The 26,093-nt window shown below is 54.1% G+C and overlaps 1 protein-coding gene across 1 annotated transcript in view; it reads right to left on the minus strand.

Moving 5' to 3' along the window:
* The window catches only part of DOCK6 (dedicator of cytokinesis 6), a 60,814-nt gene that overhangs the window by 4,537 nt on the left and 30,184 nt on the right, over positions 1–26,093 (minus strand). The window contains 18 exon segments of the mRNA XM_058290207.1: positions 10,106–10,249; positions 10,343–10,535; positions 12,827–12,927; positions 13,011–13,169; positions 14,097–14,249; positions 14,546–14,680; positions 14,816–14,912; positions 15,044–15,128; positions 15,401–15,527; positions 16,102–16,284; positions 17,250–17,410; positions 19,940–20,109; positions 20,214–20,353; positions 21,218–21,388; positions 21,470–21,583; positions 23,905–24,045; positions 25,717–25,812; positions 26,073–26,088. Coding sequence (XP_058146190.1) covers positions 10,106–10,249; positions 10,343–10,535; positions 12,827–12,927; positions 13,011–13,169; positions 14,097–14,249; positions 14,546–14,680; positions 14,816–14,912; positions 15,044–15,128; positions 15,401–15,527; positions 16,102–16,284; positions 17,250–17,410; positions 19,940–20,109; positions 20,214–20,353; positions 21,218–21,388; positions 21,470–21,583; positions 23,905–24,045; positions 25,717–25,812; positions 26,073–26,088 — 2,386 coding nt within the window.

The raw sequence follows: 26,093 nt of genomic DNA on the forward strand, positions 1-26,093 counted from the left end.
GTCCCGGGGCCTCCTTGTGAAGGCGGGCTCGCCCGCAAGCTGCCGAGTGCATCATCCTACAAGCGCCACGGAGAGCTGACTCAGCGAGGTGACGCAACAAAAAGGGAGACAAGGAAACACGCAGAAGAGCACAGGGCAAACAGACACAGAGAGCAGACAGCAAGCAAAGCCGCAAGGGGTGGGGGGATACATAAAAATAAATACAGGCACAGCAGAATGGACACAGAGAGAAGAGAGCAGGCAAAAAGCCACAAAGGGGGAGGATAAAATTTTTACGAAAGTGCCTAAGACCCCTATTTCCAAAAGGGGGGAAGAACTGGGAACTGAGTTCTGATGTGTTTTTGTTGTTCTTGTTTGTTTAGATTTAAAAAGAGATTTGCAGGAAGCTGGTGAGGTAGAAAACTCCAGGATTCAGTCCCTCTACCCAAACAACCATTAAACTGGCAGAAACTTTGGGAGTCAATTCCTTTGGAACTCTGGAGTCCAGCAGGACACTGTGTGGCCGCCAGGGAAGAGCTGGAGAAAGAGGATGGTAAATGGTGGTAAATACCGGTGGATTTCACCTTCCTTGCAGCAGCAAGCCCTGTGGCTGGCAGCAGCTGGGTTGGAAGCGCCAAGTTCTCCAAAATCCAGGGTTCTGATGGCAGATCAGTGCTTGGGGGGGGGGGCTGGCTCTGAGGGCAGCCGCTGTTCCCATACCCCCTGCCCAGGGACTAGCGGCAGTAAAGTATTAAAGAGCAGTGCCCCCCGCCCCCTTTCTCTTTCCATGCCCTGAGTGGGAGCAAACATAGTTTGGAAAAGTCACAGATTGACAATTACAGCCCTAGAGGTTGCAGGGTGGGACAAGGAGCTTTCCAGAGTTATAACAACATAATACTCAGAATGCCCCGTTCTCAATAAAAAATTACAGCGCACACAAAGAAGCAGGAAAGTATGGCCCATTCACAGGGGAAAAAAAGAATTTTCCAGAAACCATCCCTGCAGAAGCTCATATACTAGAACTATTTTTTAGAAACTGTGCACTTGATCTTAGCCAAAAGGCCTAGAATTATTTGTTAGAAACTTTAAATCAATTGTCTTAAATATGTTCATTGAGCCAAAGGAAGCCATATCTGTATACCAAGGAAATGAAAAGAAATTGGAAAAAAGAAAAAGAAATTGGGAAAACACTGAACAAAATAAAGAGGTAGAGGGAAGCGGATGTGGCTCAACTGATAGAGCATCCGTCTACCACATGGAGGGTCCAGGATTCAATCCCCAGGGCCTCCTGACCTGTGTGGCGAGCTGGCCCATGTGCAGTGCTACTGTGCACAAGGAGTGCCGTAGGGGAGCCCCACACACAAGGGGTGCACCCCGCAAGGAGAGCTGCCCCACATGAAAAAAAGTGCAGCCCGCCCAGGAGTGGCACCGCACGCACGGAGAGCTGATGCAGCAAGATGACAAGACAAAAAGAGACACAGATTCCCAGTGCCACCAGATAATGCAAGCGGATGTGGAAGAACACACAGTGAATGGACACAGAGAGCAGACAACAAGGGAGAAGGGGAGAGAAATAAATAAAATAAATACAGATAAATAAAGAGGTAGAAATTATATATAGGAACCACACAGAAATGTTTGAGCTGCTAAGCACAGCAATTGAAACGAGAAATACATTAGATGGATTCAACAGCAGAGTTGAACACGCAGAAGAAAGGATCAGTGAACTGGAAGACAAAACCATTAGAATTATCCAGAGTGAGGGGTAGAGAGAGAAAATAAGGGAAAATGAACAAAGCCTGAGGGAGCTGTGGGGGCAGGTACCAGGACCACAGAGAAACAAAAGGCAGAAGGATCATTTAAGGAAAGAATGTCTGCAAACTTCCCAAATCTGATGGAAGACATGCATATACACATCCAAAAAGCTCAACAGGTTTCAAACAGACCCGCACCAAGATACAGCATAGCAGTTTGGCATTGTTCGTGAATTCCCAAAATAGTTATTGGATAATGTTTGTAAACTGGTCTGTCTGAAGTTTCACTTTCACGTAATTAAATTATGATTAGGGCTTGGATTGGGCCACATCAGTAGGGCATTGAGTTCCCACCCCACAGAGAAAGACATGGCAAAGGACAGAGTTGGGAGTTTTGAGCTGGAGCCCGGGAAGTGGACACACAGGAGAACACAGAGGAACAGAGACGGCTCCTTAGACATGGCAGAAGCCCTGGGGAGAAAGACAGAGCCGTTCACCTTATAACCTACAGCTGACCTAGTGGAGAGAGCACAGCAGCTGAGCCCAGAGAGAAATGGAGCCCCAGAAGAGAGGAGCCCAGGAAGCCTGAACCCTCGCAGACGTCGGCAGCCATCCTGCTCCGAATAGACTTTGGGTAGGGAAGTGACTTATGCTTTATGGCCTGGTATCCGTAAGCTCCTACCCCAAATACCCTTTATAAAAACCAACAGAGTTCTGGTATTCTGCATCAGCACCCCTTTGGCTGACTAATTACAACACGTTATCCAGAAATTGTCAAAATCCAAAGACAGGATTCTGAAAGCAGCAAGAGACGATCAACTTGTCCCACACAAGCAGATTTCTCATCAGAAATCACCAAGGCCAGGAGACCTTCATTAAGGCCCTTACAGGAATAGAATGGTCAACCAGGAATTCTATAGCCAACCAAACGATCTTTAAAACACGAAGAAGAGGGAAACGGACTTTGGCCCAGTGGTTAGGGCGTCCATCTACCATATGGGAGGTCGGCGGTTCAAACCCCGGGCCTCCTTGACCCGTGTGGAGCTGGCCATGCGCAGTGCTGATGCGCGCAAGGAGTGCCGTGCCACGCAAGGGCGTCCCCGGCGTGAAGCCCCACGCGCAAGGAGTGCGCCTGTGAGGAAAGCCGCCCAGTGTGAAAAGAAAGAGCAGCCTGCCCAGGAATGGCGCCGCCCACACTTCCCGTGCCGCTGACGACAACAGAAGCGGACAAAGAAACAAGACGCAGCAAATAGACACCAAGAACAGACAACCAGGGGAGGGGGGGAAATTAAATAAATAAATAAATCTTAAAAAAAAACAACAAAAAAAACACGAAGAAGAAATGAAGACATTTACAGATTTAAAAAACTGAAAGAGTTCATCATCAGACCTGCCCTGCAAGACAGGCTAAATGTCAAAAGGACACTGGACGATAACTCAAAGCTGTAAGAAGAAATCAAGACCACTGTCTGTATTACTGTACCTTTGATTTGTAATTACCTGCCCCATGACTTAACAGGCAAAGGTGTAAAATAATATTTTAAATCTATGTTAGTGGGCAGACAATGTATAAAGATGTAGTCTGAGAAATAACTATATAAAGGGAGAGGGAAGGAGATATATAGGAGGAGAGAGTTTGTCTATTACTACAACTAGGTTGGTACTAGTCAAACTAGGTTGTCATTAGTGTAAGATGTTAACCACAACTAAAAAGGTAGCTAGTAAGAACATAATATATATGTTTGTAATATAGAGAATATAGAGAAATGGGAAGCAGACGTGGCTTAAGCGATTGGGCTCCTGCCTACCACATGGGAAGTCCCTGGTTCGGGTTTCCGGTGCCTCCTAATGAAGACAGCAAGCTGGCGTGATGGGCAGGTATGGCAAGCTGATGCAAAAAGAGACACAAGGAGAGGAACATAATGGGAGACACAACAAAGCAGGAGGTGGTTCAAGTGATTAGGCACCTCACTCCCACATCAGAGGTCCTGGGTTCGGTTCCTGGTGCCTCCTAACGAGATAGGGAAGACAAACAGACATGGCAGGTACAAGCAGTGAGGGGGTGGGGAGAAATAAAAAAATAAATCTTAAATAATAGATATATTTATATATAGAAAAGGAAAGAAAAGAATCAAAATGGTATACAAAAATGCAACTGGATACACAAAGGTAGTGATGGAGTAATTACAATGGACCTTTAGATTTTACACCAAAAGCATAAGTGACAATGGGAAAACCAGATAAAATGGATTTCATAAAAATGAAGAACTTTTTTGTATGAAAGGACACTATCAAAAAAGTGAAAAGACAATTTACAGAATGGGAGAAAAATATTTGGAAACCATGTCACTGGAAAGAACTTAATACCAGGAACATAAAAAAGAACTATAACTTAACAATGAAAAAGACAACCCCATTAAAAATGGGCCAAGGATTTAAACAGACGTTTCTCCAAAGAAGATATTCAAATGGCCCATAAGTGCACAAAAAGATCTTTAACGTTATTAGCCATTAAAGAAATGCAAAATAGGGAAGCAAATGTGGCTCAACAGATGGAGCGTCCGCCTACCATATAGGAGGTCCAAGGTTTGATACCCAAGGCCCCCTGGCTTGTGTGGTGAGCTGGCCCACGTGCAGTGCTGCAGTGTGTAAGGAGTGCCGTGCCATAAGGGATGGCCCCTGTGCAAGGAGAGCCGCCCTGCACGAAATTGCAGCCTGCCCAGGAGTAGTGCCACACACACGGAGAGCTGACGCAGCAAGATGACGCAACAAAGAGACACATCTCCAGTGCCGCTGACAAGAATGCAAGCAGACACAGAAGAACACACAGCGAATGGACACAAGAGAGCAGACAACGGGGGGTGGGGGGGGGGGTGGAGAGAAATAAACAAATCTTAAAAAAAAAATAAATGCAAAATAAAACTACAATGAGATACCACTTCACAACCACTAGGCTGGCTATTATTTTTTTTTAAATGGAAAATAGAAAATGTTGGGGAGGAGGCAACAAAATAGGAACCCTTGTGCTTTTGTTGGTAGAATATAAAATGGTGCTGCCACCATGGAAAAGTTTGGTGGTTCCTCTGAAAATTAAATGTAGAATTACCACATGACCTGGAAATTCCCCTCTGGATATACCTCAAAGAATTGAAAGCAGGGACTCAGACAGATATTTCTGGACCAATGTTCACTGCAGCATTATTTGCAAGAGCCAAAAGGCAGAAGCAACCAAAGTGTCCATATCAAAAGATGAATTGATAAAATGTGGTCTATCTATACAATGGAATATTATTCAGCTGTGAAAAGTGAAGGACTGGTATGGATTACAACACAAATGAACGCTGAAGACATCGTGCTGAGTGAAATATGCCAGGCACCAAAGGACAAATATTGCATGATTTCTCTTATATGAAATACCTCGAATAAGCAAATTCACAGAGACAGAAGGCAGAAGAATGGTTAAAAGGGGTGGGAAAAAGGGGAGTGATTACTACATGAGTATGCATTTTGGGATGATGAAAATCATCCGGAAATAAGCAATGGTGACAGTTACACAGCCTTGTCAATATACTTCATATCAAAGATTTGTCCACTTAAAATGGTTAAAATAAATGTTGTTATATATATTTTACCACAATTAAAAGGAAAGAATTATTAAAAATTAAAAAAGGGGGGGGCAGACGTGACTCAAGCAGTTGAGCGCCCGCTTCCCACATGGAAAGTCCTGGGTTCAGTTCCCGGTGCCTCCTAAAAAAGACAAAAAACAAACAACAAGCAAAACAAATTAAAAAAAAACAACTCAGGGGAGCCAATGTGGCTCAGTGGTTGAGCACTTGTTTCCCACGTACCAAGTCTTGGGTTCAATCCCCAGACCTAGTACCTCAAAAAAAAAAATGCAGGGGCTGGATGAGAAGTGGGGCTAACAGTACAGATGCAAGAATGTCCTACTGTGAACTAAAATGGATATATGTCACTACTGCAGGGTGGTGGGAATGTGGAGAAGCCTGGGAAAGATACAAGTAATGTAAACTATGGACTACAGTTAACGATACGGCAATATTCTTGCACCAATGCCAAAGACATACTGTGTTCATATGGGGGTATGGAATAAATATGCCAAATGTATCCTAGGAACCATAGTTAGTGGTAAGGGTTTGATGATATTATCTCATAATCTGTAACAAATGTCCCCCAACAGTGTGGTGTGTTGGTGAAGCATGATTGCTTTGTAAGTTCACCACTTCTGTAGTAAAAATACACTTCTAAAAAAATGCAGGGGCTGGTCCTTTCTGATGAAGATGAAAACATGAGATGCTGCCAGGCCCCATTCCCCTCCCCCAGGAGCTTTGCACAACCAGTAAGGACTGGCAGAAACATCCTTCCTAAAGCTCCAGAAAACAGTTAAAGGACTGCATTTAACAGGGTGCATGCCAAATCAAGAAAAAAGCTAATAAAACAGAAAGAAAGAAAGAAAAAGGCTACTTAAAAGTGGTAGTCGGGAAGCGGATGTGACTCAAGCAATTGAGTTCCCACCTTCGTCATGGGAGGTCTATGGTTCGGTTCCCGATGCCTCCTGAGAAAGACAGCGAGCTGGCATGATGGATTGGCATGGCAAGCTGATACAACAAGATGATGCAGCAAGAGACACAAGGAGAAAAACATAATGAGAGACTCAACAAAGCAGGGAGCAGAGATTCCCGGTACCTCCTAAAGAAGATGAGCAAGACAGTGAGCTGAAGTGGCAGGCAGGTGCAGCAAGCTGACCCAACGAGATGATGTAACAAGAGACACAAGGAGAAAAACATAATGAGACACCCAACAAAGCAGGGAATGGAGGTGGCTCAAGTGACTGAGTCCCTCCCTCCCACATTGGAGGTCCTGGGTTCAGTTCCCAGTGCCTCCTAAAGAAACAAGGAAGACGAACAGACACAGCAAATGCAAATGACGAGGGAGTGAGGAGAAATAAATAAATATTTTAAAACATTTAAAAAGCAGTAGGCTCACGTGGCGCCCTGGCTGGCCCCTCCCCCATCCCTCACTGGCTCGGTACAGAGCTGACCTGCATTCTCAGTGTGGTCCCTGGTCCCAGTTCTGGAGGGAGCAGGGTAACCCCTGTGCACATACTGAGTGCATGCATTTCTAGCCCAATCGGTCTGGTGATGGCCTGCAGGACACACCATCCCAGAATTTGGTCTGTGTATAAAAGATGGCTCAGGGAGCTCTCCTACAGACCACTATAGGAGAGCAGTCATGGCATGGTACCAGGGATAAGGGATTGCTGGCTGCAGGACACAGTGCAGTGCCCCGAACTGTGAGGAAACTTTCCTAGGGAAGAGGGGACATTTGGAACTGTGTAAATGGGAGAATTCCTAGGGCCACAGGTGCATGCCCAAGAAAAGGCTTTCCTTCTGCATGAGCAAAAAGCATCAGGGAGGCCCTATGTTTTGGCCTGGCGCTGTTCTCTAAACTCATAGTATGGATAGGCTCTGAGGGGGCACACTCACACAGGTCAACCCCAAGAGACTGGGAAAGGTGTTTTCTCTTGTCCCACTTTTTTGTTGTTGTTAGCTCCTGGCATTCAAGGAAAAGCTCTGTCATACACTAATTGGATACAAGCTTAAGGAATGGAAGCTTCAGAGCCTAAATTCCAGTGATAACACATTAAACTATCAAAATGTCCAGGTTTCTACACAAGGTTACAAAACATACAAAGAAACAGGAAGCGATGGCCTAGGCAAATGAGAAAATTAAAGTATTAGAAACCATCAGCAAGGAGGACCAGACTGGGGCATACCAGACAAAAGCTTGTTTTTAAAAATATTGTCCTAAATATGCTCAAAGGGCTAAATGGAAAACATGGACAAAGAACTAAAGGAAATCAGGAAAATGACAGACAAACACAAAGAGAAAATCAATAGAGAGATGGAAATCACGAAAAGGAAACAAATAGAGCTGAAGACTACAGTAACAGAAATAAAAAATTCCTCACAGGGGTTCAATGGCAGATTGGACGGGCAGAAGAAAGAATCAGTGAACGTGAAGATAAGACATTTGAAATCATCCAATGGAAGAGCAGAAGGAAGAAAGAACAAAGAAAAGTACACAGAGCTGGACAGACCTGTGGGACACTATCAGACATGCCAATATACACATTTTGGGAGTCCCAGAAGGAGAGGAGAGAGAGAAAGGGGCAGAGAGGATGTTCAAAGAAATAATGGCTGAAAACTTCCCAAATTTAATGCAAGGCATGAATAGGCACATCCAAGAGGCTCAACGAACTCCAAATCGGATAAACCCAAATAGATCCACACCGCGCTATGTTATAATCAAACAGTCAAATGCCAAAGAAAAAGAGAGAATTAGAAAAGCCGCAAGAGAGAAGCAGCGTGTCACATACAAGGGAGCCTCAGTAAAATTAAGTGCTGATTTCTCATCGGAAACCACGAAAGCCAGAAGGCAGCGGGAAGACATATTTAAAGTGCTGCAGGCAAAAAATTGCCAACCAAGAATTCCACATCCGGCAAAAATGAAGGCATAAGAGCAGATGTAGCTCAAGTGGTTGAGTGCCTGCTTCCCACATATGAGGCCCCGAGTTCGATCCTCAGTGCCTCCTAAAAACAAAACAAACAACAAACAAATGAAAAAAAAACAACTCAGGGGAGCCGATGTAGCTCCGTGATCGAGCTCCGGCTTCCCACGTATGAGCTCCCGGGTTCAATCTCCAGCCCCAGTATGTTAAAAAATAAATGAGGGTGAGATTAAGACATTCCCAGAAAAACAAAAGCCAAGGGACTGGTCACCACTAGACCAGCCCTACGAGAGATGCTAAAGAGAATTCAGCAGGGCAAAACGAAAGGACACGAAACCATCGGCTGAGACCACATCAAGAAAGAAACTATAAACACCAGTCCTTTTGCGTTTTGGGGTTCTCACGCCACTCTTTTTACTTCCTGCAAATGGAAAAGGCAAAGGCACAAAATGTCACAGCTTCAGACTCGGAAATATATAAAGACATCATTTGTGAACAGGGCTACTTAAATGTGGTGAAGGGGGTAGGAATAGTTTGTGTCTAGTATTGAAGTTACGTTGGTATCAAAGCAAAAGGGATTGTTACAGATTTCCGAAAGTCAAATTTAAGCCCCATGGTAACCGTGAAGAAAACATCAGAGAATATGCAAAGTCATAGATATAGGACCTAGGGTAATTTCCCAGGGGTAGGGGATGGGGGGCAGTGGGGAGTTAAGGCAAAATGAGTGTAGGAATTCTATTTGGGGTAAAAGGAAAGTCCGAGTAATGGACGGTGATAAGGGTCCTTGATATTTTGAACGTGGTGACTCCCCCTGAGTGGTCTGCCTGGAGAGGCTGGGACGGGAAGATTTATGTCCTACCCATGTTTCCACAATTCAAAACGCAGGCAAGAGAAAAGGACAACTCAAAGCAAAACGTGATTCGGGATGGGATCTACGGATGGAGAAGAAAGCCTCGAAGGGACATGAGAAAGATTGGAATAGAGAATGCCAGCTTTCCATCACTGTTCAATTTCTGAACCCTAATGACAGATGTGAATAATCCTTGTTCATCGGAAATGCCCGTGGAAGGTTTACGCGTTCAAGGAGTATGATGAGTGCAGGCTGCTTTCAAATGTTAAGTGGATGGATGGATGGAAGGGAGAAAAAAAGAAAGAAATGGCAAAAGTGGCAGAATGTTAAAATGGGTGGCTCAGTATATTCCAATATACTGAGGGTATATTGGAATTCTCTACATAGGATTTATATTATGTTTGCAACGACCCTTTACATTTGAAATATTAAAACAGTTTTTGCAGGGTCTGATTCAGAGGGCTGGGAGTGGGACCAGGAACATGCATTTCTGTCAAAGCCCCAGAATATGCCGAGGCTACTGGGTCTTGCGAGGGTTTGGGAAAAAAAAACCCAGCAGCGCCGCTACGTTTGGTTTCTTTGATTTGGGAGCCCTGTGGAGGGTGCACTACCCCGAAGTCCTTTCCTAACGTCAACAGAGAAACATGGGAAATAAGGCGCTGCAGCCAACACAAAAAAAGAAAACAAGCCGGGGGTCCAAGAGGAAACAGAAAGGGCAGTGGCCCGACTCACTCTTTTTCTGCGTGCTATAACGTCGCTGAAATAAAAAGGCGCTAAATAGTAGCTAAGTGTATTGGGCGCTCACTCAGCTTTGGGCTGAGGGTGTTCTGGGGGACAGAAAAGCAGATAACGGGGTCCTCCAGGCTCGTCGTTCTCCTTCTCTCCTAATCCTGCCCCCCCTGGACAGCCAGCTCTCGGGGGTCCCCGAGCAGGCGTCAGAGGGCCCCGCGGCGCTGAGGCTGCAGCCCCCTGCGCCCCACGCCCCGCGCTCACCATGGTGAAGTAGGTGGCCGCCTGCTCCAGCAGCCCCACCAGCCCCAGCTCGGTGAAGTGCTTGCCGGAGCAGAAGCCCTCCTCGTCGGGCGACAGGATGTCGTCGGAGATGGCCGACTCCTCCAGCACGTTGGACGAGATGTTCTGGGGCGGGGAGCAGGGGGTGGGTGGGGGTGGCGTCAGGGCCCCGGGTCCCCTGGCCCCCCGGGCCCCCGGCTTCCCGGCCCGCCCGCTCACCTGGAAGGACACGCAGCCCACGGGCAGGTAGCGGCTGTCCTCCAGCAGGGCCAGGTACTCGGCCACCAGCGCGGCCGCGTGCACCATGCACTGCGCGGCCTCCGCGTGGTTGCCCAGCTCCGCGTGCTTCCCCGCCATGTTCTGCAGCCACGTCAGCCGCAGGTCCGGGGAGCCTTGGTAGCCCCGTGCGATCCTGAGGCCGGTGGGGGGTGTGGCCGGGAGGGGCCGGGGTCACCTCGCCTTCCCCGTCCGCCCCTCCCTCGTCCGTCGCCTAGACCCCGCCTGCTGGCCCACTGACCAGCCAACCCCCTCGCCTACACCCCGTTCCCTTGCCCACCCCTGCCTGTCCACCGCCCACCTGGCTCTTCACCTGTCCAACTCCTCACCTGTCTCCTCACCTGCTCAACCCCTCACCTGTCCATCCCCCATTTGTCTCACTTGTCCATCCCCTCACCTGTTCCCTTCCCTGTCCATCCCCTCACCTGTCTCTCACCTGTCCACCCGTTCACCTGTCTCTTCACATGTCCACCCCTTCACCTGTCTCTTCACCTGTCCAACTCCTCACCTGTCCATCCCCCATTTGTCTCACTTGTCCATCCCCTCACCTGTTCCCTTACCTGTCCATCCCTTCACCTGTCTCTCACCTGTCCACCCCTTCATCTGTCTCTTCACCTGTCCAACTCCTCACCTGTCTCCTCACCTGTTCAACCCCTCACCTGTCCGTTCCCTCCCTCATCTCCTCACCTGCCTACCCCTTCACCTGCCTCACCTGTTCAACTCCTCACCTGTCCATCCCTTCACCTGTCTCACCTGTCCACCCCTTCACCTGTCTCTTCACCTGTCTAACTCCTCACTTGTCCATCCCCTCATTTGTCTCGCTTGTCCATTCACTCACCTGTTCCCTTACCTGTCCATCCCCTCACCTGTCTCCTCACCTGTCCACCCCTTCACCTCTCTTCACCTGTCCAAATCCTCATCTGTCTCCTCACCTGTTCAACCCCTCACCTGTCTATTCCCTTGTCTCCTCACCTGCCTACCCCTTCACCTGCCTCTTCACCTGTCCACCTCCTCACCTGTCTCCTCACCTGTCCATCCCCTCTTTTGTCTCACTTGTCCATTCACTCACCTGTTCCCTTACCTGTCAATCCCCTCACTTGTCTCACCTGTCCACCCCTTCACCTGTCTCTTCACCTGTCCAACTCCTCATCTGTCTCCTCACCTGTTCAACCCCTCACCTGCCCATTCCCTCCTTTGTCTCCACACCTGTCCACCCCTTCACCTGTCTCTTCACATGTCCAACCCCTCACCTGTCTCTTCACCTGTTCAACCCCTCACCTGCCCATTCCCTCCCTTGTCTCCATACCTGTCCACCCCTTCACCCGTCTCTTCACCTGTCCAACTCCTCATCTGTCTCACCTGTTCAACCCCTCACCCGCCCATTCCCTCCTTTGTCTCCACACCTGTCCACCCCTTCACCTGTCTCTTCACCTGTCCAACTCCTCACCTGTCTTCACCTGTTCAACCCCTCACCTGCCCATTCCCTCACTTATCTCCTCACCTGTCCACCCCTTCACCTGTCTTCACCTGTCCAACTCCTCACCTGTCTCCTCACCTGTTCAACCCCTCACCTGTCCATTCCCTTCCTTGTCTCCTCACCTGTCCACCCCTTCACCTGCCTCTTCACCTGTCTCCTCACCTGTCCATTCCCTCACCTGTTCCCTTACCTGTCCATCCCCTCACCTGCCCACCTCTCATCAGACTTCCCGCTTACCTGTCTCTCCCCCTGCCCACCCCACCTATTCCTCTCGTCATCCTTCTTGCTTACCCTTCTGCTACCTGTCTCCATCTGACCAGCCACTCTCCTCACCTGTCCACCCATCCCCTCACCTACCTCATCATCTGACCTCTTCCTCTATTCACCTGTCTCCTCACCTGTCCAACCCCTCACCTGCCCGCTCCTTCTCCTCCTCCTAGGTACTCCCTCACTTGTCCCTCTGCCGATCAGTTTACCTGCGGGGCCCTCGGCCGCTCCCCCACGGCTCCCCTTGCTTGTGCGCCACCTCACCTGTCTCCCTCTCATCTGTCTACCCGAGGCCCGTCCCTCAGGGGCCCCTGACCTTCCTTCCCTGCCTCCGTCACCTGTCCCCCCCTCTCCCACTCCCCCATTTCTTACTCTACCTCTAACCTCGCCCCCAAAGACTTGTTCCCCACACCCAGCCCTTCCCTCAGCACCTCACCTGTCCCGCCCACCTGGCCCCTTCACTGGTCCTTGGTCTCTGTCCTCCTCACCTTCTCTCTCCACACCTGCTCATTCCCCTGCCCTCAACCTACCTGTGCCCTCTCCTCTCTGCTCCCCTGCCCCCTTCTCGGCACGTGGACGCTCGCCGCTCCCGCCTCCCCACCTTGCCTCTCTCTCCCCCCCACCTTGCCTCTCTCTCCCCTCACCTGGCAGCCAGCGGGAGGAGCCGCCCTGGCCCTTCTCACCTGTACATGAGGTCGATGAGCATCTCGGGGTCCTCCTGGTGCTCCTTCATCTTCACCGTGTCCGTCAGAATCATGTGCAGGTTAAACATCAGGTCCTGCACCTGCAGCCGGGTGAGGTCCGGGGAGGGCGGTGAGGGCGCCGGGAGGGGAGGGGGCTCGCGGGGGCTTGGGGAGGGGGCGTCACCTGCTCGGCGAAGCTGCTGTCGCGCAGTCCCACGTCCTCCTCGGCGTAGGTGAGGATGGTCTTGAGCGACCGCCGCAGGTGCTCCTCGCTGAAGTTCGGCGTCGTCCCCACCAGGGACGAGAGCGACATGGTCACCTGCATTTTCACGCGGGCGAAGTTCTGGGGGGGGGGGCGGGGGAGGGCGCGGCGGGGTCAATCCCGCGCCCCGCAGAAGGCGCCTTCCTCCCCCTCGCCTGCCTTCCCGTGGGCGGGGACCTGGGACCCTCTGGATGTGGAGACGCTATCGAGGGTTGAGGAGTGGGCTCTTGGGAGCTCCTATTTTTTTTTTTATATTCTTAATTTATTTTTAAAGGAGACAGAGATCACAGGAAATGTCACATTAAAAAATATAGGGGCGGTGGACTTGGCCCAGTGGTTAGGGCGTCCGTCTACCACATGGGAGGTCCGTGGTGCAAACCCCGGGCCTCCTTGACCCGTGTGGAGCTGGCCCATGCGCAGTGCTGATGCGCGCAAGGAGTGCCCTGCCACGCAGGGGGGTCCCCGCATAGGGGAGCCCCACGCGCAAGGAGTGCGCCCCGTAAGGAGAGCCGCCCAGCGCGAAAGAAAGTGCAGCCTGCCCAAGAATGGCGTCACACACACGGAGAGCTGACACAACAAGATGACGCAACAAAAAGAAGAAACACAGATACTCGTGCCACTGAGAACAACAGAAGTGGACAAAGAAGACGCAGCAAATAGACACAGAGAACAGACAACTGGGGTGGGGGGGAAGGGGAGAGAAAGAACTAATTAAATCTAAAAAAAAAGCGCGGCCACATCGACGCCTTAACTGGGGACTTCGGGTTTCCGCAGCCACGAGGCGGTAAAGAATCGCGGTTTAAGGCAATCCGGCGGGCCGTATTTGTCACAGCCGCTCTGGCGAGCGGAGCTGACCGTTGCACCTCGGACCCCACCCAGCGCCGCACCCGCCCAGCCTGCCTGCAACGCCCCTGACCTCTCGTCCGGACTTCTATGCTTCAGTGACCGCCTCTCCCACCCCCTCGGGGGGCCCAGAGCCCACGCCCCCGGCCACTGCCTGCCGCTTACGTTGCCAATCTCAAAGTTCTGGCGCATGAGGAGGTAGAGCGAGGCGCTGGCCTGCGTGCGGATGGTGCTGACGCGGCTGCCGCAATGCCGCAGGAGGCGCAAGCAGAGGTCGGCGCACAGCTCCGTGTCCTCCTCGAAGAGCAGCTCCGGGAACTGGCGTGCCCCGCACCCGGGGCCGAGACAGATACCGCTCAGCCCCGAGGGGGGGGGGGGCGGGACTTGGGTGGCGGGGGGTGGGGGAAACGGGAGGGGGGCATCTGTGTCCTCCGACCTGGGATAAAGCCCTGGCTGTGTGACCTCGGACATGGGAGTGTGCCACTCTGAGCCTTTGTTTTCTCTTCCGGAAAACTGCAGCTAAGGCTTGTCTGCCTGGTGGGGTTGCCGAGCACACAGTAGGCGCACGAGGAATGGACTGCTCTCGTTCCTGGCTGTCAAGGGCTGGAACTCACCTTGGACACCAGGGCCCGTTGTGTGGCCAGGCCATGCTGCAGGAACAGTGCGCTCTGGGTACTGCCGAGACTGTACAGCACGACTTTGAGCACCGCGCCCAAGACGCTCTCCCGGGCTTCTGACAGCATCACTGTCTTGGGGAGGGCGGGGTCAGAAATCCAGGGGTTAGAGACCCCATGGGGACAGGGGCCAAGGAAGGAGAGAGATGGTGGGGTCGGTGGCCACGGGAAACTGGTGGGGTCCAGAGCAGATGCTGGGTCAAGCCTTACCTGCACGATGATCTCCAGCATGTCCAGAACCACCAGGCTTGCCTCTGTGGCCAGGTTCCCGTCCACCAAGGCCTCGTGCTCCATTTCATCCTTGGTCCTGGAGGGGAGGGGAAGGGCTCGGTGGGAGGGGGGGCACGTAAGGTCAGATCCCACCCTGCGGCTGAGCTCTCCCCCTCCTTTGGCTTCCCTGGGGCCGGGTCCCAGCCCGCTTGGCCCGCCCACACCCACTTGTCCACACGGTCCGAGGTTTGTTTCCAGTGTGTGATGCTCTTCCGCCAGCGTACGTTCTCCTGATTCCCAAACGGGCTTCTCTCTGAGACAGGCGCACGTTCACAGACGGGCGAAAAACATGAGGACATGTGTGACCGTGAGGAAAAGGGCAGAGGCACAAGGAGATACATGTGGGAGACTCATAAAGACATCAACCGGGTAGACAGGAATGACCTGGGACATCCAGTGTACAGGGATGACACAAGGACTTCTTGCTGGGAAAAGGGAGCCCAACAGAGGGCTAGAGGTGACCTCCCTCCTTGGGTCCTTGTACACAGGTTGGGGACTGCCAGTGCAGGGACACTGTCCTCTCACCACGGCTCCGCCGCACCATCTCCTGCCGCGCTCCGATGGTGCCCAAGATGGCTTCCTCTAGTCGAGCCTTCATGTCCAGTGACTTCTTGAATGTGAGGCTGTTGATGCGTTCAAAGGCCTTTTTCCCCTGGAAGACAGGGAGCGACGGTTCACATTTCTGTGGGAACCGGGCCAGCCTCGTCCCTCTTCTTCTGACCCCTTCCTAACTCTATGCTTAAAGACAGTCTAAATTTCATCCGTGAAGACAGTTTGATCTCGACACCTCAGTTCAGCACAAAAACAGTCCACCCCTTTATTCTCAGCCCTGATCAGGTGGTGGACAAAGACAGCCCGCCCCTTTATTCTCAGCCCTGAGCACGTGATGGACAAAGACAGCCTGCCCCTTTATTCTCAGCCCTGAGCATGTGATAGACAAAGACAGCCCACCCCTTTATTCTCAGCCCTGAGCAGGCGATGGGCAAAAACAGCCCGCCCCTTTACCCATGCCTCAATAATTCCAGACCTGGGTACATAAACAGTCCACCCCTCCGCCCTCAGCATCTCAGGACGCTGTAGCCAAACAGCCCCTTTGGCCCTCAGCCCCTTCAAGAGCCTCTGCACGAAGTCCAGTCCTTCACACCCAGCCCGTGGCACCCCAGGACCCTGCAGGCGCACACCCAGCCTCCCTCCTGCACTCTACTCCCCTGCCCGCCCCCTCAAACCTTGTACTCGAAGGCAGCCAGGCAGAGGTACAGCAAGTCCAGGAGGCGCCCCAGCTGAGGGAGGGTCAGGTCCGCGGCCCAGCGCTGCAGGAGGGCTGGGTCGGCGTTTTTCAGAACCCACAGCACACACACCAGCAAAGTGCGGCTCGACTCGGCAGAGAGGAGGCTGCCTGGGCGAGAAGCCTGGGGCCGGAGAGGTGGCAGAAGAGGCAAGGTCAGGGAAGCGGACGTGGCGCAACCGGCAGAGCGCCCACCTTCCACCCGCAGGGCCCGTGGTTCGATCCCCGGGGCCTCCTGACCCGTGTGGTGAGCTGGCCCACGCGCAGTGCTGCCACGCAAGAAGTGCTGTGCCACGCGGGGGTGTCCCCCACGTAGGGGTGCCCCACGTGCAAGAAGTGCACCCCGCAAGGAGAGCCACCTCACGTGAAAACAGTGCGGTGCCACACACACGGAGAGCTGACGCAGCAAGATGACACAATGACAACAAAGAGCAACACAGATTCCCGGTGCCTCATGACAAGAATGAAAGCGGACACAGAAGAACACACAAGTGGACACAAGAGAGCGGACAACTGGGGGGAAGGGGAGAGAAATAAATAACATAAATCTTAAAAAAAAAAGGTAAAGTCAAGCCTGTTACCTTCTCCACACAAGATGAGTCGTGGCCAATTTGCATCTCTTCTTTTTTTTTTTTTAAGATGTATGTATTTATTTCTCCACCCGCCCCCCGCCCAAGTTGCCTGCTCTCTGTGTCCATTCTCTGTGTGTTCTTCTGTGTCTGCTTGCATTCTTGTCAGCGGCACCTAGAATCTCTTTTTGTTGCGTCATCTTGCTGCATCAGCTCTCCGTGTGTGCGGCGCCACTCCTGGGCAGGCTTCTTTCGCACTGGGCAGCTCTCCTTATGGGGCGCACTCCTTGCATGTGGGGCTCCCCTACGCAGGGGACACCCCTGCGTGGCAGGGCACTCCTTGCGCGCATCAGCACTGCATGGGCCAGCTGCACACGGGTCAGGAGGCCCGGGGTTTGAACCCTGGACCTCCCATGTGGTAGGCGGATGCTCTATCCGTTGGGCCAAATCCGCTTCCCTTGTATCTCGTTCCATAATTTTTATCGCCCATGTGGATGACGTCTCTGGGACAAATACTCACTGTCGGAGGTCCCTGGGAGATACTGCCCCGCGAGCCTGGAGCCAGGGGGCCGCCGGCAATGGCCATGGCTACCGAGGGGTTGATGGTACCGCCGACGTCCCCCTCCCCTTCTGTGTCCGAGTCGAGCATCGAGGCCAGCCTGCACCGCTGGCCTGGACCCTCTGTGGAAAGGAGGAGAAGGAAAGAGGGACGAGCTTTTGTTAAGTGCTGTCCCTCCTGTCTCAAACAGCTGGAAGGTCAACTCCTCCAGGCAGCCTTCCCTGATACCACCGCTCAGAGCAGGTTGGAGTCTCCATGCACCTGTTCCCAGGGCTTGCTTATTATACTTGTAATTGGAGCCACTAATTGTGCAATTGTCTGTAAGCTCCACAGGGGACTGGACTATATCTGCTCTGGCTACTGGTATCTGCTCAATATTAAAAACATGGTCTGGCCCACAGGATTAGAGTAAAGAAGGTGATGATGATGATGTCAGCAATATGTCTGCTATTATTATAGCACTTAAACAGCATCAGCTGAATCCCAGGCCCTGCTCTATGCACTTCAAAAATATGAACTCTTAATGTTTAAGATATCCCTCTGAGGTAAGTACTTTTATTATCGCCATATTCTGGATGAGGAAACTGAGGCCCAGTGAGGTTAAGTTACTTACTCAGAGTCACACAGCAGGTAAAAAGAAAAAGAAATCTCCATAGTGGGAGGAGCAGTCAAGAAATACACAGTAGGTCTCATGCTAGAGCCTTCTGAAACTGAAGGGAGACTGAGTTGAATAAAGTTCAAGCCCGGTGCAACCTCATTAATTACTGCCTGGAAGGAGGGGATCAGCCCCTCCCCATCCCTGCTGGCTAAGTGTAGGGAAGAAGAGTAACTGGGGAGAGAATGGCATGGCATCAGTCCCTGTGGTTCTTTTACATATGATGTCCAAAATACAATAAAAAATTACAAGACACCTGAAGAGGCAGGAAACTGTGGCTTATAAGAGATAAAAGAGATAAGAGAACAAGACACATGGATGCCAAATGTTGCTGCTAGCAGAATAGGACTTTAAAATAAAAGTGAGAGGTTGTGGTGGTGAATGTGGTCATTGGTACAAATGTAAGAATATTCTTCCATGAATTAGAACAAATGTACATCACTATTACAAGGTGCTAATAATAGAGTGATGTATGGGAAAAATACACCAAATGCAAACTACAGACTATAAAAAATAATAAACTTTGTTCTTTTAATTAGAGGAAAAGATGAACAAAAATGGGTAAAAAGATGGAGAATTTCAACAGAGAACTGGAAACTGCCAAACCTCCCCCCCCCCAAAAAAAAAAACCCACAAAGGGATATTTTGCAATTGAAAAGTATAATATCCAAAATTAAGAACGCAAGAGAAGGGATTTGACAGAAGACAGAACTCAACGAAAAAGACAGGATTAGAGAACTCAGAAACAGGTGAGCAGAAAATTTTCCAGCTGAAGCAGGGAGAGAAAAAAAAAGAACGGAAAAAAAACATAGAATAGTAAAAGAGATATGCTCAAAAGGTCTAACACATGTGTAATTGGAGTCCCAGGAGGAAAGAAGAAAATGAGGCAGAAAACCAAAAAATCCAGAGATAATGGCTGAGAATTTCTCCAAAGGGATGAAAGGAACGAGCCCACAAATTGCAAACCTGTGTTCCAGCCACTCTGCAGTGCTGCCCTTCCAAAGCACCAATAAATGTCCATTGGACAATGGAATTAGTGAAAGAGTTCAGGGCCCCAGCCATCCTGTCATCCTGATGCTTCCCACCATTCCCTCCTCACATCCTCTCTCCTTAGAAGATAATAAATGCACTCACAAGGCCCCATATTCTCACATAGCCCCACAAAGCAGTCTGTGTTGATACTGTCCCCATTTTACAGGTGACAAACACAAGGCTCAGAAACATCCATGGCTTGACCAGGGGCACGTGGCAGCACTTGAACTCGTGGCCCCGATGCCCATACTCTCACCCCTTACTATGATCTGCCCCTGTTACAGATTCCAAAAACAGATACTGGATTGCGTTTGTCATCTGGTCTGTACCTGCGCACGATTGAGCTATGATTAGGGATTTGCTCGGGTCACGTCATTAGGGCGTTGAGTCCCTGCCCCTTGGTGGGTGAGGATTCGCAGATAAAAGGCATGGCAAGGGACAGAGTGGAGGGCTTTTGGTGTTGGAGTTTGATGTTGAAGCTTTAAGCTGGAGCCTCAGGAAGTAAGCAAACAGAGGAAAGAAAAGCCAGCCCCAGGAAGGGAGGAACCCTGAGCCAAGAGAAGAACACAGAGGAATAGAGACAGCTCCTTAGACACGGCAGAAACCGCAGAAAGAGAGACAGAGCCGTCCACCTGATGGTCTACAGCTGCCCTTGTGGAGAGAGGCAAAGCCTAGAGAGCCTCATGGTCTACAGCTGACCTTGTGGAGGAAACAGAGGAGCTGAGCCCAGGGGAGCCCAGGAACCCAGACGTCAGCTGCCGTCCTGCTCCAAATAGACTTTGGGGAGGGAAGTAGCTTAGGCTTTATGGCCTGGGATCTGTAAGCTCCTACCCCAACTAAATACCCTTTATAAAAGCCAGCCAGCTTCTGTTGTTTTGCAGCAGCACCCCTCTGGCTGACAGATACAGCCCCCTTTCCCTGTCCCCTGCCTGGCCCTGTGACCCCATCCCGCCCGCGTCCTGACCGGCAAAGTCGTGCAGGCGTGGCAACGTGTCCCGCGCAAGTGAGAGCAGCGGCAGGTACAGCTCGGCCACGCGGGCCCTGACGGGGGCCTCGGCGTAGCGGGGGTCAGCGTCGTGGCTGCAGAGCAGGCAGTGGATGGCGCAGATGGCCTTCTTGTGCAGCAGGGAGGCCCTGGGGGGGGCGGTGGGTGGTACTCAGCGTGGGTGGGTGGGGGACCCTGGACCTCCCCCCGTGCACCCCGGGGGCTCGGGGCGGGGGGACCCCCCCGCGCTCACCCCTCGGCCTCGGGCTCCAGGGCCAGCGCCAGTTCCGTCAGCAGGAGCCCAGCCAGGAAGTGCTGCTGGCGGAACGGGCCGCTCAGCTCGAACATGCTGGCCACGGCGGGGTCGGGGGCGTGGCTGGAGAAGGCGGAGCTCTGCAACGGGCGGGGGCGGGCGAGGGCTGGAGGTCAGGAGTCAGGGGTGAGGGGTCAGGCTCCGAAGTCACCCGGGAGGTAACGGGAGTCACGGCCGCGAGGGGTCAGAGCTAACGGCGGGCAGGGGTCAAAGCCACAGGTTGGGCTTAACCAAAGCCACAGGTTGGGCTTAACCAAAGCCACAGGTTGGGCTTAACCCGAGAGAGATGGGACGGGTCCAAGGTCAGGGGTCTGAGAAGTAGCAGATGAAATGCAAGTTCAAAAATCAGGGTTCAGGGAAGCGGACGTGGCTCAACGGATAGGGCGTCTGCCTACCACATGGGAGGTCCACGGTTCAAACCCCGGGCCTCCTTGACCCGTGTGGAGCTGGCCCATGTGCAGTGCTGATGCGCGCAAGGAGTGCCCTGCCATGCAGGGGTGTCCCCCGCGTAGGGGAGCCCCTTGCGCAAGGAGTGCGCCCCGTAAGGAGAGCCGCCCAGTGCAAAAGAAAGTGCAGCCTGCCCAGGAGTGGCGCCGCACATATGGAGAGCTGACACAGCAAGATGACACAACAAGGAGAAACACAGATTCCCGTGCCGCTGACAAGAATGCAAGTGGACGCGGAAGAACACACAGCAAATGGATACAGAGAGCAGACAACTGGAGGGGAAGGGAAGAGAAATTTAAAAATTAATTAATTAAAAAAAAAGTCTGGGTTGAGGGGTTAGAAATTAGAAGGGGTCCCCCCAGAAAGAACCCTCCACGGAGCAGCCAGCAAGGCAGGGTCAAGGTGAAGGGCCGGAGGCTGAGGTGGTCAGTGCACCCCATCAAGAGGGGTGGGAGGGCAGAGGGGCAGGGAAAGGCGCCCGAGCACGGCCGGCCCACCTGGGAGGTGGTGGAGGACACGGAAGGCGAGGGCGAGGCGGGGGGCGACAGGGGGCAGCAGGGCAGATTCAGGGTGACGTAGTGCTCGTGGCTGCAGAGGACGCGGGCGAACTCCACGCGCAGGGTCAGCAGTGCCGCCGGGCTGGGGGCCGACTGGAGCCGCGTGGCCACCTGCGGAGAAGGGACAGGGCCCATGGGTGACGCCGGCCCTGCCCGCTGCGGGCGCCCCCCCCGCCCCGTGCCCGCTCCTACCTGCTTGTAGTGGGCCCGGACCAGGCTGAAGACGAAGCCGCGATCGGCCAGGGACAGCAGGTCGCTGAGGAAGAAGGCTAGGCTGGCGTTGAGGCGCTCGGCCAGCTCCGCGTCCTGGGGGGCACGGGGTGGGGGGGCCGTCAGCCGTGCCCGCAGCACCCCCAGCAAGCCGCAGGGGCCGGCCAAGGCCCCCGTGGGCTGCCCTCTTCGCTCTTTCCCCAGGGGGACATTTCCTCTCTCGTCCCCTCGCTGTCCGAGTGGGGAGTTAGGAACAAATTAGGGTGTGGTTAAAGGTTACGTGTTTGAAACACCAGCCCAAACTCATGTTTGGCTTAATGGGAATACCAAAGGAATCTGGAAACGCTTAGACTAATTTTTTTTTTAAAGGAGGTACCGGGAATCGAACCCGGGACCTCGTACGTGGGAAGCAGGTGCTCAACCCCTGAGCACCCTCTCCTCCCGCGCTGACATGTAGGTGTATGTGCGTGTGTCCACAGCCCGGTATCACGCGCATGTCACCTTGTTCTGTCAACGGAGAGGGAAGCAAGGGTGCCCCCACGGCAGAAGCTGGCCGCTGCTTCTCTCCCCTGTTCCCTGGGATAGCCAAACCCTCCCCGGCTCAGCGGTCAAAGCCGGGCACAGACTACATTTCCCAGGCTCCCTTGCAGCGGCGGGCAGCCACGTGACCACTTTCTGGCCAATGGGGAAGCCAGGCGGTCACTTCCGGCCGGGTGGCGCCTGGATGAGCAGGTGCACCCGGTGGAGACCCCTGGCCGACCCCTTGATGCTCCGAAATCAACGCTGGTCGCGTCCAAACACCACATGCCCTCCTCACTCACGATGCACCCCCGTCCATCACTTCCGGGGCGTTCACTAAGCATCTACTATACACCAAGCCCCGTGAACGAGACAACATAGTCTCGTGGGGGGGGAGGGGGGACACAGACCCCAGACAAAAGAATTCCAGAGGGTTCTATGTGCTTGGAAGACAAAAGAACAGGGGGATGTTTTGAGAGAGGCCCGGAGGATGAGAAAGAGCCAAGCAGAGAAAGGGCATTCTGAACGCAGGTGGCAGCAGGTGCAAAGGTCCTGAGGCAGCGCCGGCCTGGCAAGCGGGAGGAAAGAGGAGGGGCCCTGGCACCCAGCTGTCCTGCCCCCAAGCTCTCGCAGGCCACGCTGTGACTTAACGATACATCTCTCCTGCGAGGGAACCCTGGAGAGCCTTGGTTCCCGGTGACCCCCAGAAACCAAACACAAAATCTGCCCGGACCCCTCTGAGCCCTGGGGCGTGGAAATCGGGGCTGCTTTGCTCGTGTGGCCTGAAGCTGCTGTCCCCTGTCACGCACGCCCCCCACCAGCGGCTGCCCCGAGGACGCCTGCCCCGGGCTTTGTACTTCCCTTGGACCCTTTCCGGGCGGGTTGGTTTGCTCACAATCTGGGCCAGGAATGTCAATCTTTGGGGAGTTTCCAGTGAAACCGGGATCGGCCCTTCGAGATGGGACCAGAGGTCGCCGGCGGAATTGCACAAGGGCCGGCCGGCTCTGGCCGGACAGCATTTCCAAACTTGGCAAAGGTCCCCTCCAAACCCAAAAGTCCCATTTCTTCTGCAGAGCAGACCGTCTGGCCCCAAGCTGCATTCCTGCAGGGTGGGGGTCACTGGCCGCTGCCGTGGGACCGGCTTGTGCCCTCCGGCCCGCCCTGAGCCTCCCCAACCGTGGCCACTGGAGCGCATGAGGGCCTGGGGGGGCCTCGGGTTCGAATCCCCGTTCCGCCTCTTCCCAGTTGTGTGGCACCCGATGAAGCTATTCTGGCCTTCTCTGCCTCAGTTTCCCCATCAGTAAAAACAGAGATAACCGATAACCGTCAGACTAACTTCGTGGGGCTGGTGGGAGAATTTAATGAAATAATTCACCTAAAGCACAGAGGTATACAGTAAGTGCTCAACAAATGCTCAGTACTCTTATTATCACTATTAATTGCCTGCCTAGCTCCTGCAGGCATGGGAGTTGGTGAAATGGGGAGCCTGCAAAAACAGGGTCTCAGAATACCAACATCCACTTATTGAGTGCTTACTGTATACTGGCACCGTGCTAAGGACTCCTGGCTCTACCCGTCTTCTCCCTGCTCTATACCTCCCCCCCTTGCTCACTCTGCTTAAGCCACAGGGATCTCATCGGTGACCCTCAGAGGGTCGCTGCGGTTTTTGGGGGGGATTTTTTTGGCAGGGAGAGAACTGGGACCTCGTATGTGAGCTCCATTAGCTACACCGGCTCCCCTCGGGATTTTGGTCTGTTTCGTTCGTCGTGAGACCTCGAGGGCCCAGCACAAGGTCAGTGCTCAAGAAATAGAGGCTGAATGAACAGACCCTTCCAGAACCCGGAAGTGCCGGTCTGGAGGCCAGCGGCGCTGCCCCACCCCGGCCCCGAACCCTTCACCTTGTGGCCGCGGGCGATGACCTCCAGGCCCACGGAGCCCACCAGGGCGGCGATGTCATCCAGAAAGCGCCCCGGGAAGCGCAGCTTGCGGGGCGTGTCCAGCCGCTGGCTTAGCAGCAGGTGCAGCGCCATGCTCTTCACCTGGGGGCGGGGCGACAGGGCCCGGGGCGGGGCTTGAGGGGAGGCGGGGGGGGGGGGGGGGGGGGGGGCTGACAGAGGGGGAGGGGAAAGGGGGCTTAAGGGGGCTGGACAGGGCTTTAGCAGCCAGAGGGGTGCTAAGGGTGGGCATAAGGGGTCCAGGGTGGGGCTCGAGCCCTGTGGATACGGGGGTGAGGGCGGGGCTTGAGGTAGCCTGAGCCGGGCAGGCTGCGGGCTGTGGGCGGGGCTTGGGAATCGTGGGCGGGGCTTGAGAAAACGTGTGCGTGGGGGGCGGAGAGAAGGTCCTAGGCTGTGTGAGAGGGCCAGGGAAGGCCGAGGGCTGTGGGCGGGGCTTGATGCAGTGGGCGGGGCTTGAGAAAGCATGGGCAGGGTGTGAGGGGCAGGCCGGGCTGGGGGCTGGGGGCGGGGCTTGGGAGACATGGGCGGAGATTGAGAAAGCATGGGGGGTGTGTGTGAGTCAGGGAGGGCTGAGGGCTGTGGGCAGGGCTTGACGCCTGTGGGCGGGGCTTGAGAAAGCATGGGTGGGGGAAGAGAAGGTCCTAGGCTGTGTGTGAGGGCCAGGGAAAGCCGAGGGCTGTGGGCAGGGCTTGAGAAAGCAGAGCCAGGGAAAGAGAAGGCCCTAGGCCGTGTGTGAGAGGGCGGGCTGAGGGCTGTGGGCGGGGCTCGGGAACCATGGGCGGGGCTTGAGAAAACATGGGCGGGGTGTGAGAGGGGCAGGGCAGGCTGCGGACTGTGGGCGGGGCTTGAGAACCATGGGCGGGGAAAGAGAAGGTCCTAGGTGTGCGTCAGAGTGGGCTGAGGGCTGTGGGCGGGGCTTGATGCCTGTGGGCGGGGCTTGAGAAAGCATGGGCGGGGGAAGAGAAGGTCCTAGGTGCGCGTCAGGGCGGGCTGAGGGCTGTGGGCGGGGCTTGATGCCTGTGGGCGGGGCTTGAGAAAGCATGGGCGGGGGAAGAGAAGGTCCTAGGCTGTGTGTGAGGGTCAGGGGAGGGGCTGCGGGCTCGGGAACCATGGGCGGAGCTTGAAAAAGCATGGGCGGGGTGTGAGAGGAGCAGGGCAGGCTGAGGGCTGTTGGTGGGGCTTGGTGCCTGTGGGCGGGGCTTGAGAAGGCAGTGGGCGGGGAAAGAGGAGGTCCTAGGCCGTGCGGGCGAGCCAGGGCAGGCTCAGGGCTGTGGGTGGAGCGTCAAGTCCTGGGCGGAGCTTGCCATCTGTGGGCGGGGCTTGGTGTCCATGGGCGGAGCTCGAGCAGGCGTGGGCGAGGTGTGAGGGCTGTGGGCGGGGCTTAAGCAGGTCTGGGGTGGGGTGGCGCCTGTGGGAGGGAAGGGGGTGGAGCCTGCAGGGGCAGAACGGCTGGTGGCGAGGGGTCTGGCTGTGTCTCCTGGAGGGGCGGGCTCTTTCAAGGTACCCCTTGTAGAGTTTGGGGGTCTCCAGTCCGGTCCCAAGGGCTTCCCTCTCTCTGGGGGTATCTGCTGGGGGTGGTCTCCTTTCTGGGAAAGGGTCTCCCTCTCCAGCCAGACTCGTGGGGGGTGAGGGGGGGTTCTCTCGCTGTGGCGGGAGATGCAGGTACCACCTCAGGGAGCCTCTCTCCCTGAGGAGGGTCTCCCCCTGGGGGGTCCCGCTTGCTGCCAGCTGGGGTAAAAGGAGGGGATGTCTCACCATGAGCTGGAAGAAGAACCAGGCATGCTGGAGGACGACTTCGCGCACGGCGCTGCCACTGACCACCCACTGCAGCGCCAGCTCCTCGTGGAGCAGCTGGAGGGGGTGGGGGCAAGGGCGACGGTCACCGGGAACCTAGGAACCCCTACACCCCCCCCCAGGGGAGGGCAATGAAGGGGGTTGGGAAGCAGCTGCAGGGCTTGGGGTTAGAGCAGCGGGAGGCTGTGCAGGAGGAAAGAGGCGTGCCCCTGCCCAGGCTCTCCAGACCCTGAGGGACTCGGGGGCAGGGGGCCAGGACCCCTCGGCTGGGGGCCAGGGCAAACCCTGGGTCCCCCCCCGCCCGCGCCCTTGGCTACCTTCTGCGCAGTGGGTCTCGG

This window comes from Dasypus novemcinctus, chromosome 30 (assembly GCF_030445035.2).
Source record: "Dasypus novemcinctus isolate mDasNov1 chromosome 30, mDasNov1.1.hap2, whole genome shotgun sequence".
In the NCBI taxonomy this organism is placed as follows: domain Eukaryota; kingdom Metazoa; phylum Chordata; class Mammalia; order Cingulata; family Dasypodidae; genus Dasypus; species Dasypus novemcinctus.